Source organism: Phocoena phocoena, chromosome 2, assembly GCF_963924675.1.
Source record: "Phocoena phocoena chromosome 2, mPhoPho1.1, whole genome shotgun sequence".
Classification (NCBI taxonomy): domain Eukaryota; kingdom Metazoa; phylum Chordata; class Mammalia; order Artiodactyla; family Phocoenidae; genus Phocoena; species Phocoena phocoena.
In genome coordinates, this window is record NC_089220.1 from 39,669,632 (window position 1) to 39,690,551 (window position 20,920).

At 41.2% G+C, this 20,920-nt stretch overlaps 1 protein-coding gene across 1 annotated transcript in view; it reads right to left on the minus strand.

The window, feature by feature from the left end:
- The window catches only part of PRKCH (protein kinase C eta), a 223,568-nt gene that overhangs the window by 149,321 nt on the left and 53,327 nt on the right, over window positions 1-20,920 (minus strand). The window contains exon 2 of the mRNA XM_065872751.1: window positions 1,899-1,962. Coding sequence (XP_065728823.1) covers window positions 1,899-1,962 — 64 coding nt within the window. The remainder of the gene's footprint in view (window positions 1-1,898; window positions 1,963-20,920) is intronic.

A 20,920-nucleotide genomic window follows, 5' to 3' on the forward strand; every position in this document is an offset into this window, starting at 1 on the left:
TCTAACAGGCATGGCCTCACTCCACTGGTCCCTTGTCACTCAGTGCAAAAACGTAGTTCAGCACATTCAGAATCTCACTCACTCCTCATTCACACCTCTATTCTCACTGCTGGGCTTGTCTATACCATGGCTGTACCCATGTTCCGTGTGCTGTAAGAATGTTCTATCAGCAATGTTCTGTAATATTACATTATATTTTATTTGACTGAGTTATGAGCAGACTCCTTTTTCCCACGAATCCTGTATGTTCAAGATAACCAAGCCAAACCAAAAGAACTGTGAGCAGGCAGAAGACCCCCAAACTGTAATCTGGACAGTTTTTTCATGTTCAAGTATCCCAAGTTTCTGCTAATTTCAAAAGATAAGATGCAACAATTGAGACAACAACTTGAAAAATGTTAACATTAAGACAATTTGCCCGCATGAATGAGAAGGGTTGGCTGAGACGAGAGAAAACCACTTCTCAAAAGTGTCCTCCATTTGCAAAATGCCAACACCAAACAGACAAACCATGAAGCCACACGTTTACAGATCTTTGCAAGGATTTTAGTAACAGTGGAGTAGCTTGTAATGGACTCATCTTCCCACCAAAAACAATTAAGATATTTAGAAATACATTCTAAAACAATTAATTGGAAACACTGGAGGGCCACCAGAAAAGAGACAGAAATTAGAGGGAATTTGATATGCAACTTGATAAAAACTACAAGATATCAGTTCATAGCCACCAGCATGTCTAAAATTAAAGAGAATGACCATACCAAGTGCTGGGGAGGATACAGAGTAACTGGAACTCTCATACATTGCTGCTGGGAATATAAGAATACAACCGCTTTGGAAAACCATTTGAAAGTTTCTTATAAAGTTAAACATGTGTCTACTCTATTGTCCAGCAATTCCACTGCTAGGTATTTACCCAAGAAAAATCAAAGTGTAATTTATGTACAAGAATGTTTATGGAAGCATTCTTTATAATAACCCCAAACAGGGAAAACTCTAAAATGTCCATCAAGATGAGAATAAGCAAACAAAATTGTGCTACATTTATGTAACAGAATACCCAGCAGTAAGAAGGAACAGAATACTAATATACACAATGACGTGAATGGGTCTCAGAGAAATTATGCTGAGCAAAAGAAATCAGACACAAAAGAGAACATGCTACGTAGTTCCATTTATATGAACTTCCAGAAGAGACAAAATTAACCTATAGTGAAGAAACAAAGCAAAACATTGCATTCACTGCCTCTGGCAGCAGGGGATTAACTGGGAGAGGACACAGGGAACTTTCAGAGGGATGAAAATGTTCTATGTCTTGGATTGGAGCACTAGTTACACAGTTGTATGCATCTGTCAAAACCAAACTCTTCACTTCTGATCTATTCATTTCTCTGTATATAAATTTTACCTCGATTTTTTAAATATGGGGAATGGGAGATGGAGGTAGCACAAGGGGAAGAGGAACAGAATACCTTAAAGGACAGAATGAGATAAAGATTATAAGGAAGAGAACACAATCCTTAAATTTTTAATACACTCCTAGGGCAGACTAAAAGGGTAGTCCAAAGCCAAAAATCTAAAATACAGTTTAACAGACATGAACCAAAAGAGGCAAGAACCTCTTGAACTAAGAACTAAGATGATGACAAATAAAAACAAAAACTCAGTGAGTATGTTAAACAAAACACAAGATTGCAAGAGTTAGCAAATATATTTAATCTGGCAACCCAAACCAGTAGACCATTAGACAACAAAATACCAAGCAACCTGGTTTATACAGTCAATTTTTAAAGCATCTTTTACGAAATGCTCTTTTTATATGCTCCGTGATATAAATTCCTACTGAGTATGAACTAAGAGTACACAAATACCTGAAACCACCCCAAATTCATTCTTACCTTCAGTGAAACTTCCTGTTAGGGTTATTACAACAAATACTTTCCCTTCTGGCTCCAGATCCACCTAGAAAGAGAGAAAAAAAATTGTACGTTATATGCTAATTTTGAAGTATTTTTTTGTGGGCCTCAAATAATTCTTGACAGAGAGGCCTCAATGCACATAAATCAGATCTATGTTTTTCATTGAACAGTAGAGGGGCAGGAAACAAGTGACAGCACAAGAAACTGTAATGGATGAAAAGCAGATCTAAACGAAACCGTGCAATGTTTTCCCTCTCTCACATGTTTTCCTCTTCCATTTTGGCTCTCTGTGATACTGATGAGCAACCATACACGTGGTCACTATTTTTGAGACACCCCTAACTGATGTGCACCGTTTGTAAGAATATTTTACTAAACCACGTGACAAGCGTATGAAGTTGAGAAATAATGGCAACATAAAGGCAATGAACCAACGTGCCATGGTCAACTGCGTACCTTTAGTTTGAGGAAGTAAAGAGTTTGAATAGAAGAGTGCTGTCTCTGTCTACACCGTCTCCACCTGAGTGCAGTTCATCCTCAGGGAGCACCAGGGGAGGCAGTACGTGTGCTGTGCATTCACTACTCTCGACTGTTCATGGGAACATCAATGTTCCTTCAAGTTCTCATCTACGAGCTGAGAAAACAAGACAGACGTTCTGCCAACGAGGCAGCTGTACGTCTTCTCACTGGAGCCTGTCCTCTGCACACACTCCCGTCTCCCAAAGACCTTCACACAGCATGGCCCCAGGATGGGGCAGTACCCTCCGTATCTGCTCTGACCACACTGGCCCAGGTAGGCAGGCTCTGCCCTCTTCATGCTAACCTTGAACCCATGAACACCTCTAAGCCATGGATTCTGAGGTTCTTTGGGGCTCCGATACATAAATTTACAATTGTCCTTAAATTAAATCTTGTCAGGTTTAGCCTATCGCTTCAGCTCTGCCTTTGACCTTTTGTCTAAGAGAGGGAGGTTCAGAGAAGCTGAGTATAGATATGGATGGTCTTTTGGGTAGAATCACATGGTACAGTGTCCAAACTAGACCAGGACACGGACTCCAGTCTGACTGCCACAGCAGCTCTGCACTCTGGGCAAGGTCCTTAACCATGCCCAGCTTCACTGCTCCCATCTCCAAGTCCATGACGTCATTATTCAGCATTTCCGACGTGGCTTCTGTCAGACAATCTCAAAGAGCCTTAATAGTACTATTTACTGTTTGTATTGTACCTGTGGGTGACCAATACCGAAGAAAAGAAATGCACTGACCTTACCCTAGAGTTCACCACCACCTGTTTTTAAGTACTACCCCCTGTTTATGCTTTTTCGAAATAAAAGATGCCTGTTTTATACTGACTGGGAGGGCTTCATCTATATAACAGCCAATTCCTATAAACCCTGCTGCCTTTTTCTGCATTCAGTCTGTTATCAGTGCGGTTACCACACCGTAACTCACTCCTGTGTTCAAATCAGCTTCTTGCATCACGACTACTAACTTAACAATAGCCCCTTAACTATCAACACCACTTGTGAACCTTTATAGAACAGTTCTGAAAATAGAGCTCTCTGGAGAGATGACTAAACAGGATGTCAGTCTCTAATTGTCTCCACTCTCTGCCTCGACTTGTTTTAAGTCAAAAATATTTTATTTTTAAAAGCCACTCCCTCATCTTCAATACAAAAGCCTGGCAGAGCCACATACAGGCACACACATTCGACCTCACAACATCAACTGCTGCTGGCACAGAAGGAGCTGCTGCCAGCCTCCCAACTGCCAGGCCACCTCCGAGATCCAGCCCGGAAACTCCCTCCAACACTGCCCGAGGGCCCTCAAAACAAAGAAGGCTACGCCACCACATGGGCAGGAGCTGCTCTGACAGACAGCAGGAGACTCCAGCACTCAGCATCAGGAGCTCTCACAGTGCAACAGGTTCGAGCCTCATTTTTGACCCAAATCACCATCACGGTGGAAAAGCCAGGCTCAAACGCCATCTGTAAGCCTAGCCCATCTAAGACCTCTGACCTTAGAACAGGGTTTTACCAACTGCAGGTCGAGACTCACTAGTGAGACATGAAAACCAGGTAGTGGGTTGCACACAACAGGGATTTTTAACTAGAATAAAGTGGAACAGAAAATATGAACACGCCAAATAGTAAGGAAAAGTACCACGCCATGAAAATTCTGTTTGCAGTTTTATACGCGTGAGAATGGTATACTGGGTTTTGGTGTAAAACATCTTCCTTAGTGCATCACAGAGAAACAGTTTGAAAATGTGGCCCTCGAGGTTATCTGCTTCACCTATACAGTGCTGATGGTCTGGCATCTATACATGGTGGTGGCCGCTTAGACACCTCCAGTGACAGCCAACTCACTACCACCACAGCTGGCGTCTTTCATTCCTGTACGCCAGAGAAGATCCTTCTCTAACAGCAGAAATGCAGTGACCAATAGCCTCCATTCATTGACCCTAGTTTTGTCCCCTACTGCTGCAGTGCATACTTTAGCTCTACGGATTCTGGGAAGAGCACTTCAGCTTGATTGGAGAACCACCCTGCCCTCACATTAGTCCATGGCTCAGCTGAGAGTCTACCCCTGGTTCCAGGGCGGACATGTGACCCAGGCTTGCCAAACTGAGCACTGAATTCCCTCGGCCAAGATGACGGGCCTGGAGCTGGCATATGCCCTACATCTGAGTAATTGCTCCTCTCTACCCTCAATCACTGGTGCAGGTTTGGGCACAAAATCCAAGTAGGTCCAATCAGGAATCCTGGATCTACAAGGAAGAGGTACGATCTCACTCCTGCTGAACTGTAACCTGGAAGGACATACACTTGGGAGTGTCTGGCACCGTTCTTACTACCACACTGGGCTGGAGAATGAAGTCAATAAAGAAGGGAGAGCTGAGAGACAGAAAGAGACCAGGTCTTGATGTCATTTAAAGCCTTAGATCAAGCCCTGCTTGATTCTTCTGGATTTTCAGTTATTTGAGCCCATAACTTCCTTTTGCTCACCTCCCCTCTACACTCTCTAACGCCCAGGCCAATTCCCGCAATCTGTCCCCCTGCCTCTCTCTGGCACTGAAACAGCTCCTGTAACCCTTGTCACATCCCACGGTCAGATCCAAAGATGTGTCCATCTTCCCCTCAGCTGACCCGTCTGCCAGTATCTGATGTTCTTGCCCACTTCCTCCTTCATGAATCTCTCTTTAATCTCTCTTTAATCTCTGCTGCTCCTGAGTCCTCTTTTCCTTCCATTGGAAGATTCAGACTCATGATTTCAAAACCCACCTGAGATTCTTTGGGGGTAGGAGTAGGAGAAAAAACAAACATATCAGAACCTCCGAGAGGGTGTAGTCACATTCATTTCCTAAGTCTCAAGCACACACTTTATTCTCAAACCTATATATGCACCTTTTCTGAAAGTCTCCATCTCAGTGTCTCACTAAGACAAGTCCCTTTAATTCAACATGTCCAGAGTCCAAAGTCTTATCATGTACCCCCAAATGACTCCTCCGTTTCCCCAGCAGCCCAGGCTCCTCACTATGTGCATATAATCCTACCAGATCCCACCAAGTCCACTTTCTGAGCCTCTCTTAAACCCTCCCCTTCCTCTCCACTCCTCCTGCCCTGTCCCCCAGCTGCTCTCACTGACATTTCAAAAATGAAAATCTGACCATGTGACTTTCTAACTTAAAATCCTTCTATGTGTCCTCTCCCTTCTATAACAGCCAAACTCCTTAGCAGGGCACACAGCCCCACATGCTGTGTCCTTACCACCCCAAACACATACAACCCATATCTCAGCATCTATAAATTATTTGTAGACTCTTCAGGGAGGCATATTATTTCATTTATAACCTTAGAGATCAACAAAATGTATTATGGGTCAGACAGCATAATGGAGGATGTAGTCAAAATGATGAAAAATATACATTACCTGTCTGAAGCTTATTGCCTAGTGATTTGAGGCATGCAATCTTTATACCTAGAAAATCCTTCTCTTTTTAACCTGTCAAACTCTTATTTGTCTATCGAGAATCAACTCAAAACTCACTTTTTACAGGAAGACCTTCTGAGAGCTCTTTTAGACAGGTGGGCAACTCCACACCATTATAGAGACCATTGCTGGAACCCCTTCGTTGTTGTAGCCACTATGCCCCGGTCCCTTAGGACCCTGACTTGCACATAAGAGGACTGAAATGGTTTTGTGAATGAGTAAATTAACAAACAAGCAAGGATACTCCAAGCAGCTTCATAGAGGGCATGGTTTTCTCCTCCTTCACTATTCTGATCGGTTTCCTCCAGATATGCTCCAATTTCTCCACACTCCCGTGAAAGAGTGAACATCAGCCTGCAGGTGCATCAGACGCTAACAGGGCAAAGCAACGTTATCACCAACTTTGATTTCAACAGTGACAGTGCCCTTTAGTGATGCAGCTACAGACTTCATGAACACTTTGAGAAGCCCCAGTGACCCAGCTTGAGTTTGCCATCAACTAAAACCTTTGCATCTTTTCTACATGCTGTAAGGTTCTGCTTCTCACATCCTGTGCAGTGCTTAGGACCCAAATCCTAAGAGCTCCATATTTTTTCTGCAGAATTTCAGCTTGTTGCTCTGGGCTCCAAGGCTCACTAGATCCCAAATCCAGTCATTCAGTTACTCTCCTTGTTAGCTTTATGGCCTTCCAAATCAGGGCCTGGGTTACCCTGTCATCATCTAAGGCACTTACAGAATGTCCACCATGACAGGGCTGAGGCCAGAGTGCCATGGAGGTCCCACATAGAAATGGATGCACTGTGCATTCTTTCTGTAACAGTCATTCGGGGAGAAGTGAATATGCTAAGCCCTCTTTCCTACAGACCACTTCTATTAGTGAGAAGGACAACTCCTGGGCCCTTGTCAAAACTCAGAAAGCAATGGCCTTTAAAAGTGACATTCTGACACACAAATAGATAAATCATCAAAAGTCAGTGTAAACAAATGGTGCTGTAACTGGATGTCCATATACACAATAGTGAACTTCAACTCACACATTGTAACTTATACAAAAATTAACTCAAAATGGATCACAGACCTAAATGTAAAACCTAACACTTTAATACTTCAAGAAAAATACATCAGAGAAAATCTTTGGAACCTTGGATTAGGTAAATATTTCTTAGATATAAAACCAAAAGCACGGGGCTTCCCTGGTGGCGCAGTGGTTGGGAGTCCGCCTGCCGATGCAGGGGACGTGGGTTTGTGCCCCGGTCCGGGAGGATCCCATATGCCGCAGAGCAGCTGGGCCCATGAGCCATGGCCGCCGAGCCTGCGCGTCCGGAGCCTGTGCTCTGCAACGGGAGAGGCCACAACAGTGAGAGGCCCGCGTACCGCAAAAAAAAAAAAAAAAAAAAAAGCACAATCCATGAAAAAAATGACAAATTGGACTTCATCTAAATTAAAATTTCTGCTCTTTGAAAGACACTGTCAAGAGAATGAAAGACAGGCCACAGATCAGGAGAAAATAGTGTAATTTTTTTCTCACCTGTATCCAAATAAAGAACTTACAAAACTCTATAAGAAAACAAGCCAACTTTTAAAAAATGGGCTTCATCACTTCATTTCACCAAAGAAGACATAATATAAAGATGGCAAATAAGTATATAAAAATAAGTTCAACCTCATTAATCATTAGAGAAATGCAAATTAAAACCACAATGCAATAACAATACACACCTATTATGAGGGCTAACACTAAAAAGTCTGACCATACTAAATGTAAGAATGTGGAGCAACTGGAATTCCCATATGTTGCTGATGCGACTATAAAATGGAACTATCACTTTGGAAACAGTTTGACATTTTCTTAAAATGTCACACATACACCTCCCATTTGATCCAGCCATTCAACTCTTAGGTATTTAACCAAGAATAAAGCAAGCATATGTTCAAAAATATGTATGCAAATGCTCAAGGCGCTTTTTAAAGAATATGATATAGCCATACAATGGAATAGTATTCAACAATAAAAAGAATAAACTATTGATGCATGCAACAACATGGAAAAATAGTAAATGAAAGAAGCCAAACACAAAAGAGAACATACTGCCCAGAAAAAGAGAGACAACATATAGTTTAACCTGACTGTAAACATATAGTTTCTATAGCAGCAGAAAACATCAGTGGTTGCCTGGGGATGGGTAAGGGAAATAAGACAGGGGGTAGAGAGGGATTAAGAAGGGGCAGGAGAGTACCAAGACAATTAAATGGAGAAAGAGTACTCTTTTCAACAAATGGTGCTGGGACAACTGGATTCCACATGCAAAAGAATAAAAGCAGACCCCTACCTCACACCATATATAACTATGAACTCAAAATGGATCATAGACCTAAAAGTAAGAGCTAAAACTATAAAACTCTTAGAAGAAAAAAGAGGAATAAATTTTCCTGACTTTGGGTTAGGCAACGGTTTCTTAGATATGACATCAAAATTACAAGTGACAAAAAATGATAAATTGAACTGCATCAAAGTTTAAAACTTCTGTGGTATAAAAACAAACAAGTGTCTACCTCTCTCTGCCCAAATGCCCTTTCCAAAGTGCCACTCTCATCAACTTTCCTCCATCCAAGCCTCCAGAGGCTTCTTAGTGCCTTCAGAAGAAAACTCACTCTCCTTTACCTGGCTTTCCAGGGCACCGTGGGCTCCCCACTGATTAACGCAAACCTGTTTTTCAAATTTCCGTTCTTTAAACCTACTCTTCTAGTCAGGTCATCTCCTCACTATGTCACAGCCACACCTGTGCTCGTGCTATTGTCTACTTAGAAAGCCTTTCTCTCTCCACCTATCCACTCATTCCAACATTGACTGAATGACTCCTAGGGTCAGGATCATTGCCAGCTGCTCAGGATTTCCCAGAGAAGCTCCCTGAGGCTGCAGGTGGAAGAAGCAGCTGAGTGTACCTGGCAAAGATGATGTAGCTACAGAAGCTGAAGGAAGAAACTTTTGCCAGGAAGATCTCACATGCACATTGATCCCTGCAGTCTCAAAATTCCTTTCTTGATTATTATCTTACTATTTATTGATACCCTTAACAATTAAATAAAATTTCATAGACTTACATCTCATCACTTGCAGTTAAGTCTGTAAGCTCCTTTCCAGTGGGATCTGACACTTTTTTTTCTTTTGCGGTACACGGGTCTGTCACGGTTGTGGCCTCTCCCGTTACGGAGCACAGGCTCCAGACATGCAGACTCAGCGGCCATGGCTCACGGGCCTAGCTGCTCCACGGCATGTGGGATCTTCCCGGACCAGGGCACAAACCCGTGTCCCCTGCATCGGCAGGCGGACTCTCAACCACTGCGCCACCAGGGAAGCCCGGATCTGACACTTTTTTATTCCCTGAAGGGCCTAGCAGAGTTCCTTGAACCAAGTAAACACTCAAAAAATATCTGTTGATTTGGTCTAATGAGCTGAATTAGAAGGTCATCTGACCACCTCAATTTCATCACCTATAAAATGGGAATGATAGTATTTTATCCTGTAATAAACACTCTGACAGCACTTTGTAAAATATAAAAGCACTTCAAGATGGCTCCACGGCAAACCAGTAGCATATGGACTACACAGGCCCCCTCCTTAAGGGTCATACTCTGCTCGCTTGATGAGCCAACTGATCGCCAGCCCCCCTCCTCCACCACACACCCTGAGCCAGTGCTTCCTTTCCTTTGGCATCACTTTGCAGAAGCTGGGCAAGTCACCTATATCCCTGACTCGGTCTTCTTGCCCATGAAATGAGAGGATTGTTAAAAAACCTTTCTAGCTCTAATGTTCCATGATTCTAAACAGGCTTGGATAAAAGCCTGCAGACAGGACTCAACGGAAACACTCATTTAATTAACTGGTAATAATTTACAACCATTTCCCTTCACAGAAGGCATTAGAATTGATCACAGGCAGGAAACTTCTGGCTACTTAATTTTCATCTCAGCCTGGGATAAGCAAAAGGCCCTAGCATATTAAAAGAAAAGAAACCAATCCTTCATTGAGCAAAGGTACAAGGTTCACCTAAACTCTATGGGCTTTGGGCCAGACATCTGTGATACTCAGATTCTTGGCTAGGTGGATCATTTCTACAACTTTTCTAGGTCTTACTCTAGGGATAAGTAACTAAAGAACTTAAAAACATGATAAAGCATTTCATAATTCTCTTCCAGCTAAAACCATCAGACTTGAAAATGAGAGTTCAAATTCTTAAAGGAAAAAAATTTTCTTTACGGAACTGTACCAATAACCAACTAGGAGACATGTAGCTATGTTCTTTAGTAACAGAAATAACAGTTACTGTGTCTTGAATTCATCAATGTGCAGGAGCCCTGCCAGGTAGGTGCCTGACCTACATTATTTCTCACCTTCACCCCCTGCAAGGTATCACCACCACCATTACAGATGGGAAAATGGAGGCTCCATGAGGTTACGGAATTCACCAACAGAGAAGGCCAAGCCAAGATACAGACTCAGGGAAGATCCCGCCCCAGTTCCACACCAGCCTCCCTGTAGGCTGCTGTGCCTGCACCTGCCTGCAGGTTTGCCTTCTGTTCCACCCGAACCAGCCTGCCCAAGTCTTGGCATGTTAGGTCAATCGCACCACCCGTCTCCCTGGGAACTTGGGCTAGACTTGTGCCCTCGGCACCCGAGGGTGCTCCCGGCCAAATGCCAAGCCTTGGTGTTCCAGCCTTGCTTCCTCACTGCCAAGGCCAGTGGGAGTGGCATCAGCCTGATGGTGTCGCCTGATGGCTCTTCACAAGGGCATGTGACAAGTCTGTGCTGGGGCTAGCAGAATGCAGCGGGCAGCTCAGGTTCCACTAGTCAGCTGCCTGGAGGACTTGAGTCAGGGTCATGTGCTGCAGACACACAGCGCATCGCTTCGCCATGGGAAGGAGTTTAAAGGAAAAGGGGGTGAATGAGGCAAACCCTATGTCCCTGCTGATTTTCTGTTTTTGCAACCAGACAAGGTTTATGTGTTAAAAGCACACTAAAAAGCACCACAGATTAAAAACGATCAGAAAAAGAAGATGGCAAAAACTTAACAGAAAGGTGAGACTTATCAAATACGACTGTAGTTTAAAGCGAAGGAAAATACTATCTTTAGTCAGTGATTAAATCCTCATCTTTCTAAGTCTGGACCCTCCATGTAGTCGAAGAGGATGGTGGGGAAAGAGCCCTCGGCTGTGACCACAGCTCTGGTGGCAGGTCATCTGGCTTCTGCACCTAGACAATAAAGGTGGACAACTAGGCTTTTAAGTCCTTTTCATATCTAAGATTCTACGACTCCAAGCCACAAACAGGTTCTGAACTCCACAGAGGACGTAAAGACTACAGAAGAGTATACCTCTCAAATGCATAAAGCCTCATGGTAACTCTTCCCCACCCCCAGCTAAACACACCCAATCACTGCAAATTTAAACTTAGAGTTATTTCAATTCAGAGCCCATTACCCCTATGTCCTATTGTAAATAGTGTAACTCCTGGCAAAAGGGGAATTCTTTTGTATTAAAATTAGTTTTTCAAAGTGTCCCTGCCCAAAATGAAAAACCAGGAATAAATAGTCCAGATTGGATATCTCTGAGGACTAAAATACTTTTTCTTTGCCAAGGAGAAGGCTAAGGATAGATAGAAATCGTCTATTGTACAAGTGCTGTGTGTGTGTCTCTCAATCTTTGACTCCAATATCCAAGGGATTGAAAATGTCAATTAGATGATGGGATGCCTTAGGCTCTTCAAAACACTCCACTACAATTCCTCCCTCTTTACCTCCTAGGGAGTTCAATTCTGTGCTGGGAGGCCTACCTGACACCTCCTTTGTGAAGGAGGACAGAGGTTCTGAAGGGATCTTCCCAGCCCAGGAGATCCAGAGCTGCTGGTACTCCTGATGGACCAAAAAGGGTGGGCTGAGCTCTTCTGGAGTCAAATGCCCACCCTTGAAACCAGCAGAGGACTCTCATAACAGCACCCTCCAGAACTAAGAGGGCACTTTCTTTCTCCTCCAATAAGGTGTCTGCCCCGCAAGGACCTCAAGCCAGAGCAGACCCTAAACTGAGAGAGGAACCATGGTAATTGTGTTCCCTACGTCAAAGAACACTTTAAAAGGGCACATTCACCATGATCTCAATCCTTCTCTTTTCTGTTCCATAGACCCTTCCGGACAAGAACATACTCTGTCCTTGCCAGGATAAGGTATTAAATGAAAGGGACAGGTGGTCTTTGGACTGTGGCTGGAGGTGAGGATTGCCATCCTTGCCCACCCTCCTGCTCAGTGGCCTCACAGCCCCCTTCCTTCTTCACAGCTTCTGTGGGTTGCCTGGGGAGAGCTCTCAGCGCCCCCAGTGAGCCTCCTGAGGTGAAGCTCCCACAAGGATGGAGAAATATTAGGAGGTGAAGAGTCTAAGTTTTGCCACAGAAGATTTCAGGTTTTTTAAAAAAAAGATATAAACAAATCCAGAATTATTCTACATTGTAACGGAGGAAGAAAGCAAAACCAAAGCAAGGAGTAAGTCAAATTATACAGCATACTTAAGCATTTAAGAGGTTTGTTTGTTTGTTGTTGTTTTACTATGGCATTCTTTTCAGCATTGACTTGAGGTCTTTTTGTTTCCCAAGCAGCATGCGGGATTAGTGCCCCAACCAGGGATCGAACTCACTCCCCCTGCAGTGGAAGAACGGAGTCTTAACCACTAGACAGCCAGGGAAGTCACTCAAGATGTTTTATAGATGTGTCTACTTAATTTCTCATTGCTCAGACTCTTGGTCACCTTTAGATAACTGTGAATCTGAAGGAACATTAGAAAATACATCAAGCCCAAGGTCTCTCCCAAGGGTTATCTTGTGAAACTTTCACTCCTTTTGGCCTTCCAGAGGGAAGGAAAGAGGAAAGCTTTGCCAAAATGGACATGGGTGCCCTACCTAGAAATACAGGTAGCAGTTTTCCAGGTGGGCCAGGGAAGGGGAGACAGAGCGGAAGTATGTGCAAATGCACAGAGGACTATTAGGGTTGCGTATGGTGGAATGCAGGCTGTGTAAATGAGATGGGTCAGAAACTAGGCTGGAGAGGAAAAGCTATCAGGTCAACAGTGGCCTCCTGGCACCCTGGAAGGCTTAGCTCTTATCCCAGGGCAATGGGGAGCCACTGAGGAGGTTCAATCTGCAAAGTTTCAGGATTATACCAATATGATAGAGCCCTACAGAAAGGGTGTTGGGATTATAAGGGGAGAGAAGCTCGTGGTGGGGATACATATTCAAAGGCTATTCTGTTGGTCTTAGCAAAGGTTTCAGGTGACCTGAGCTAAGCCAGCAGCAGAGGGGATGGAGAGGGGGAGGCAGACTGGGGAAGACAGGGGAGGGAGCAGCAGCTGTACTTTGTAATCAGAGGTGGGGTAGAAGGTAAAAGAGAAGTGGTCACAGAGAGTCACCAGGCCAATGACAATCTTGGTGGCATTAAATGAGACAGAGACTCTAAAGGGATAAGCTGATGTGGAGGAAAGATAGAAAGTTCAATGTGTGACCATTACCCATGTCATCTGAGCATCTACTGGGCCACCCTGAACAGCTTCTTAAAGTTTAGATGGAGAACTAGGAACACCACAAAGATAGAAAATACAAACCCAGTACAGTCTCAGTGGAACAGGTAAGAGCAACATCAAAAGCACTATTCAGATCAAGAAAAGGAGTAATCAGATGACCGGATACTATACATAGAAAATCCTAAAGATGCCACCAGAAAAATACTAGAGTTCATCAATGAATTTGGTAAAGCTGCAGGATGCAAAATTAATAAACAGAAGTCTGTTGCATTTCTACACACTAATGAAATACCAGAATGGGAAATTAAGGAAACAATTCCATTTACCATCACATCAGAAACAATAAAATACCTAGAAATAAACCTACCTAAGGTGGCAAAAGACCTGTACTCTAAAAACTATAAGATGCTGATGAAAGAAACTGCAGACAACACAAACAGATGGAAAGATACCAATATTGTTAAAATGACCATACTACCCAAGGCAGTCTACAGATTCAATGCAATCCCTATCAAATTACCAATGGCATTTTTCACAGAAATGAAAATGGAAACACAAAAGACCCCAAATAGACAAAACAATCTTGTGGAAGAAGAACGGAGCCAGAGGAATCACACTCTCTGACTTCAGACTATACTATAAAGCTATAGTCATCAAACCAGGATGGTACTGGCAGAAAAAAAGACACACAGATCAATGGAACAGGATAAAACACCCAGAAATAAACTCAGGCACTTATGGTCAATTAATCTATGACAAAGGCAAGAATATACAATGGAGAAAAGACAGTCTCTTCAATAAATGGTGCTGGTAAAACTGGACAGCTACTTGTAAAAAAATGAAATTAGAACATTCTCTAATACCATACACAAAAATAAACTCAAAATGGACTAAAGACCTAAATGTAAGACCAGATACTCTAAAATTCCTAGAGGAAAACATAGGCAGAACACTCTTTGACATAAATCACAGCAATATTTCTTTGGATCCGTCTCCTAGAGTAATGGAAATAAAAGCAAAAATAAACAAATGGGACCTAATTAAACTTAAAAGCTTTTGCGCAGCAAAGGAAACCATAAATAAAACAAAAAGACAACCTACAGAATGGGAGAAGATATTTGCAAATGATGCTACAATTAAGAGCTTAATTTCCAAAATATACAAACAGCTCAATATCAAAAAAACTAAACAACCCAATTAAAAAATGGGCAGAAGACCTAAATAGACATTTCTCCAAAAAAGACATACAGCTGACAACAGGCACATGAAAAGATGCTCAGCATTGCTAATTATTAGAGAAATGCAAATCAAAACTACAATGACGTATCACTTCACACTGGCCAAAATGGCCATCATCAAAATGTCTACAAATAATAAATACTGGAGAGGGTGTAGAGAAAAGGGAAACCTCCTGCACTGTTGGTGGGAATGTAAACTGGTGCAGGCACTATGGATGTTCTTTAAAAAACTAAAAATAAGAGTTACCATATGATCCAGCAATCTCACTCCTGGGCATATATCTGGAGAAAACAATAACTGGAAAAGATACACGCACCCCAATGTTCACAGCAGCATGTTAACAATAGACAAGACATGGAAGCAATGTAAATGTCCACTGACAAATGAATGGATAAAGAAAATGTGGTGTGTGTGTGTGTGTATGTATACATACACACACACACACACACACACACACACACACACACAATGGAATATTATTTGGCCAGAAAAAAGAATGAAATAATGCCATTTATAGCAACATGGATGGACCTAGAGATTATCATACTAACTGAAGTGAGTCAGACAAAGACGAATATCATATGTTATCACATATGTAGAATCTAAAAAAAGATACAAATGAACTTCTTTACAAAACAGAAATGGACTCACATACACAGAAAACAAACTTATGGTTACCAAAGGGGAAAGGGGGGAGGAATAAATTAGGAGTTTGGGATTAACATATGCACATTACTATATATAAAATAGATAAACAACAAGGACCTACTATACAGCACAGGGAACTATATTCAATATCTTTTAATAACCTATAATATAAAAGAATAAATATGTATATATATACATATATTTATATATTTATAACTGAATAACTTTGCTGTACACTTGAAACTAACACAACATTTTAAGGCAACTATACTTCAGTTAAAAAAAGAAATAGAGCAGAAGCAAGAAGAACTACAATCCTGCAGCCTGTGGAAGAAAAATCACATTCACAGAAAGATAGACAAGATGAAAAGGCAGAGGGCTATGTACCAGAGGAAGGAAAAAGATAAAACCCCAGAAAAACAACTAAATGAAGTGGAGATAGGCAACCTTCCAGAAAAAGAATTCAGAATAATGATAGTGAAGATGATCCAGGACCTCGGAAAAAGAATGGAGGCAAAGATCAAGAAGATGCAAGAAATGTTTAACAAAGACCTAAAAGAAATAAAGAACAAACAGAGATGAACAATACAATAACTGAAATGAAAAATACACTAGAAGGAATTAATAGCAGAATAACTGAGGCAGAAGAACGGATAAGTGACCTGGAAGACAGAATGGTGGAATTCACTGCTGCGGAACAGAATAAAGAATGAAAAGAAATGAAGACAGCCTACAGTCTGGGACAACATTAAACGCAACAACATTTGCATTATATGGGTCTCAGAAGGAGAAGAGGCAGAGAAAGGACCAAAGAAAATATTTCAAGAGATTATAGTCGAAAACTTCCCTAACATGGGAAAGGAAATAGCCACCCAAGTCCAGGAAGCGCAGAGAGTCCCATACAGGATAAACCCAAGGAGAAACATGCTGAGACACACAGTAATAAAACTGGCAAAAATTAAAGACAAGGAAAAATTATTGAAAGCAGCAAGGGAAAAATGACAAATAACATACAAGGGAACTCCCGTAAGGTTAACAGCTGATTTCTCAGCAGAAACTCTACAAGCCAGAAGGGAGTGGCATGATATACTTAAAGTGAGGAAAGGGAAGAACCTACGACCAAGATTACTCTACCCGGCAAGGATCTCATTCAGATTCGATGAAGAAATCAAAAGCTTTACAGACAAGCAAAAGCTAAGAGAATTCAGCACCACCAAACCAGCTCTACAACAAATGTTAAAGGAACTTCTCTAGGTGGGAAACACGAGAAGAAAAGGACCTACAAACCCAAAACAATTAAGAAAATGGTCATAGGAACCTACATATTGATAATTACCTTAAACATGAATGGATTAAATGCTCCAACCAAAAGACACAGACTTGCTGAATGGATACAAAAACAAGACCCATCTATACGCTGTCTACAAGAGACCCACTTCAGACCTAGGAACACATACAGACTGAAAGTGAGGGGATGGAAAAAGATATTCCATGCAAATGGAAATCAAAAGAAAGCTGGAGTAGCAATACTCATATCAGATAAAATAGACTTTAAAATAATGTTACAAGAGACAAGGAAGGACACTACATAATGATCAAGGGATCAATCCAAGAAGAAGATATAACAATTATAAATATATATGCACCCAACATAGGAGCACCTCAATACATAAGGCAACTGCTAACAGCTATAAAAGAGGAAATCGACAATAACACAATAATAGTGGGGGACTTTAACACCTAACTTACACCAGTGGAAATACCATTCAAAATGAAAATAAATAAGGAAACAGAAGCTTTAAATGACACAATAGACCAGATAGATTTAATTGATATTTATAGGACATTCCATCCAAAAACAGCAGATTACACTTTCTTCTCAAGTGCTCACAGAACATTCTCCAGGATAGATCACATCTTGGGTCACAAATCAACCCCCAGTAAATTTTAAAAAACTGAAATCATATCAACCATCTTTTCTGACCACAATGCTGTGAGATTAGAAATGAAATACAGGGAAAAAACCGTAAAAAACACAAACACATGGAGGCTAAACAATACATTACTAAATAACCAAGAGATCAGTGAAGAAATCAAAGAGGAAATCAAAAAATACCTAGAGACAAATGACAAAGAAAACACGATGCTCCAAAACCTATGGGATGCAGCAAAAGCAGTTCTAAGACGGAAGTTTATAGCTATGCAAGCCTACCTCGAGAAACAAGAAAAATTTCAAATAAACAATCTAACCTTACACCTAAAGGAACTAGAGAAAGAAGAACAAACAAAACCCAAAGCTAGCAGAAGGAAAGAAATCATAAAGATCGGAGCAGAAATAAATGAAATAGAAACAAAGAAAACAATAGCAAAGATGAATAAAACTAAAAGCTGATCCTTTGAGAAGCTAAACAAAATTGATAAACCATTAGCCAGACTCATCAAGAAAAAGTGGGAGAGGACTCAAATCAGTAAAATTAGAAATGCAAAAGGAGAAGTTACAACAGACACTGCAGAAATACAAAGCATCCTAAGAGACTACTACAAGCAACTCTAGCCAATAAAATGCACAACCTCAAAGAAATGGACAAATTCTTAGAAAGGTATAACCTTCCAAGACTGAACCAGGAAGAAATAGAAAATATGAACAGACCAATAACAAGTAATGAAATTGAAACTGTGATTAAAAATCTTCCAACAAACAAAAGTCAAGGACCAGATGGCTTCACAGGTGAACTCTATCAAACATTTAGAGAACAGCTAACACCCATCCTTCTCAAACTCTTCCAAAAAATTACAGAGGAAGGAACACTCCCAAACTCATTCTATGAGGTCACCATCACCCTGATAATGAAACCAGACAAAGATACTACAAAAGAAGAAAATTACAGACCAACATCACTGATGAATATAGATGCAAAAATCCTCAACAAAATACAAGCAAACAGAATCCAACAACACATTAAAAGGATCATACACCACCATCAAGTGGGATTTATCCCAGGGATGCAAGGATTCTTCAATATACGCAAATCAATCAATGTGATACACTATATTAACAAATTGAAGAATAAAAACCATATGATCATCTCAATAGATGCAGAAAAAGCTTTTGACAAAATTCAACACCCATTTGTGATAAAAACTCTCCAGAAAGTGGGTATAGAGGGAACCTACCTCAACATAATAAAGGCCATATACGACAAACCCACAGCAAACATCATTCTCAATGGTGAAAAACTGAAAGCATTTCCTCTAAGATCAGTAACGAGACATGGATGTCCACTCTCACCACTATCATTCAACATAGTTTTGGAAGTCCTAGCCACGGCAATCAGAGAAGGAAAAGAAATAAAAGGAATACAAATTGGAAAAGAAGTAAAACTGTCACTGTTTGCAGATGACATGATACTATACATAGAGAATCCTAAAAATGCTACCAGAAAACTACTAGAGCTAATCAATGAATTTGGTAAAGTTGCAGGATACAAAATTAATGCACAGAAATCTCTTGCATTCCTACACAGTAATGATGAAAAATCTGAAAGAGAAATTATGGAAATACTCCCATTTACCAGTGCAACAAAACGAATAAAATAACTAGGACTAAACCTATCTAGGGAGACAAAAGACCTGTATGCAGAAAACTATAAGACACTGATGAAAGAAAGTAAAGATGATACCAACAGATGGAGAGATACACCATGTTCTCAGATTGGAAGAATCAATACTGTGAAAATGACTATACTACCCAAAGCAATCTACAGATTCAATGCAATCCCTATCAAATTACCAATGGCAGTTTTTACAGAACTAGAACAAAAAATCTTAAAATTTGTATGGAGACACAAAAGACCCTGAATAGCCAAAGCAATCTTGAGGGAAAAAAGCAGAGCTGGAGGAATCAGACTCCCTGACTTCAGACTGTACTACAAAGCTCCAGTCATCAAGACAATATGGTAGTGGCACAAAAACAGAAATATAGATCAATGGAACAGGATAGAAAGCCCAGAGATAAACCCACACACCTATGGTCAGCTAATCTATGACAAAGGAGGCAAGGATATACAATGAAGAAAAGACAGTCTCTTCAATAAGTGGTGCTGGGAAAACTGGACAGCTACATGTAAAAGAATGAAATTAGAACACTCCCTAACACCATACACAAAAATAAACTCAAAATGGATTAGAGACCTAAATGAAAGACCGGACACCATAAAACATTTAGAGGAAAACATAGGAAGAACACACTTTGACATAAATCACAGCAAGACATTATTTGATCCACCTCCTAGCGTAATGGAAATAAAAACAAAAATAAACAAATGGAACCTAATGAAACTTCAAAGCTTTTGCACAGCAAAGGAAACCATAAACAAGATGAAAAGACAATCCTCAGAATGGGAGAAAATACTTGCAAATGAATCAACGGACAAAGGATTAATCTCCAAAATATTTAAACAGCTCATGCAGCTCAATATTAAAAAAACAAAGAATCCAATCAAAAAATGGGCAGAAGACCTAAATAGACATTTCCCCAAAGAAGACATACAGATGGCCAAGAAGCACATGAAAAGCTGCTCAACATCACTAATTATTAGAGAAATGCAAATCAAAACTACAATGAGGTATCACCTCACACCAGTTAGAATGGGCATCATCATAAAATCTACAAACAACAAATGCTGGAGATGGGTGTGGAGAAAAGGGAACCCTCTTGCACTGCTGGTGGGAATGTAAATTGATACAGCCACTATGGAGAACAGTATGGAGGTTCCTTAAAAAACTAAAAATAGAATTACCATATGATCCAGCAATCCCACTACTGGGCATATACCTGGAGAAAACCATAATTCAAAAAGACACATGTGGGCTTCCCTGGTGGCGCAGTGGTTGAGAGTCCGCCTGCCGATGCAGGGAACACGGGTTCGTGCCCCAGTCCGGGAAGATCCCACATGCTGCGGAGCGGCTGGGCCCGTGAGCCATGGCTGCTGAGCCTGTGCGTCCGGAGCCTGTGCTCCACAACGGGAGAGGCCTCAACAGTGAGAGGCCTGCGTACCGAAAAAACAAAAACAAAATTAAAAAAAAAAAGACACATGCACCCCAATGTTCATTGCAGCACTATTTACAATAGCCAGGACATGGAAGCAACCTAAATGCCCATCGACAGACGAATGTATAAAGAAGGTGTGGTACGTATATACAATGGAATATTACTCAGCCATAAAAAGGAACGAAACTGGGTTGCTTGTTGAGACGTGGATGGATCTAGAGACTGTCATACACAGTGAAGTAAGTAAGAAAGAGAAAAACAAATATCGTATATTAACGCATATCTGTGGAACCTAGAAAAATGGTATAGATGAACTGGTTTGCAGGGCAGAAATTGAGACACAGATGTAGGGAACAAATGTATGGACACCAAGGGGGGAAAGCGGCGGGGGGGGGGTGTGTGTGTGTGTGATGAATCGGGCGATTGGGAATGACATGTATACACTGATGTGTATAAAATTGATCACTAATAAGACCCTGCTGTATATATAAAAAAATTCAATTTAATTTAAA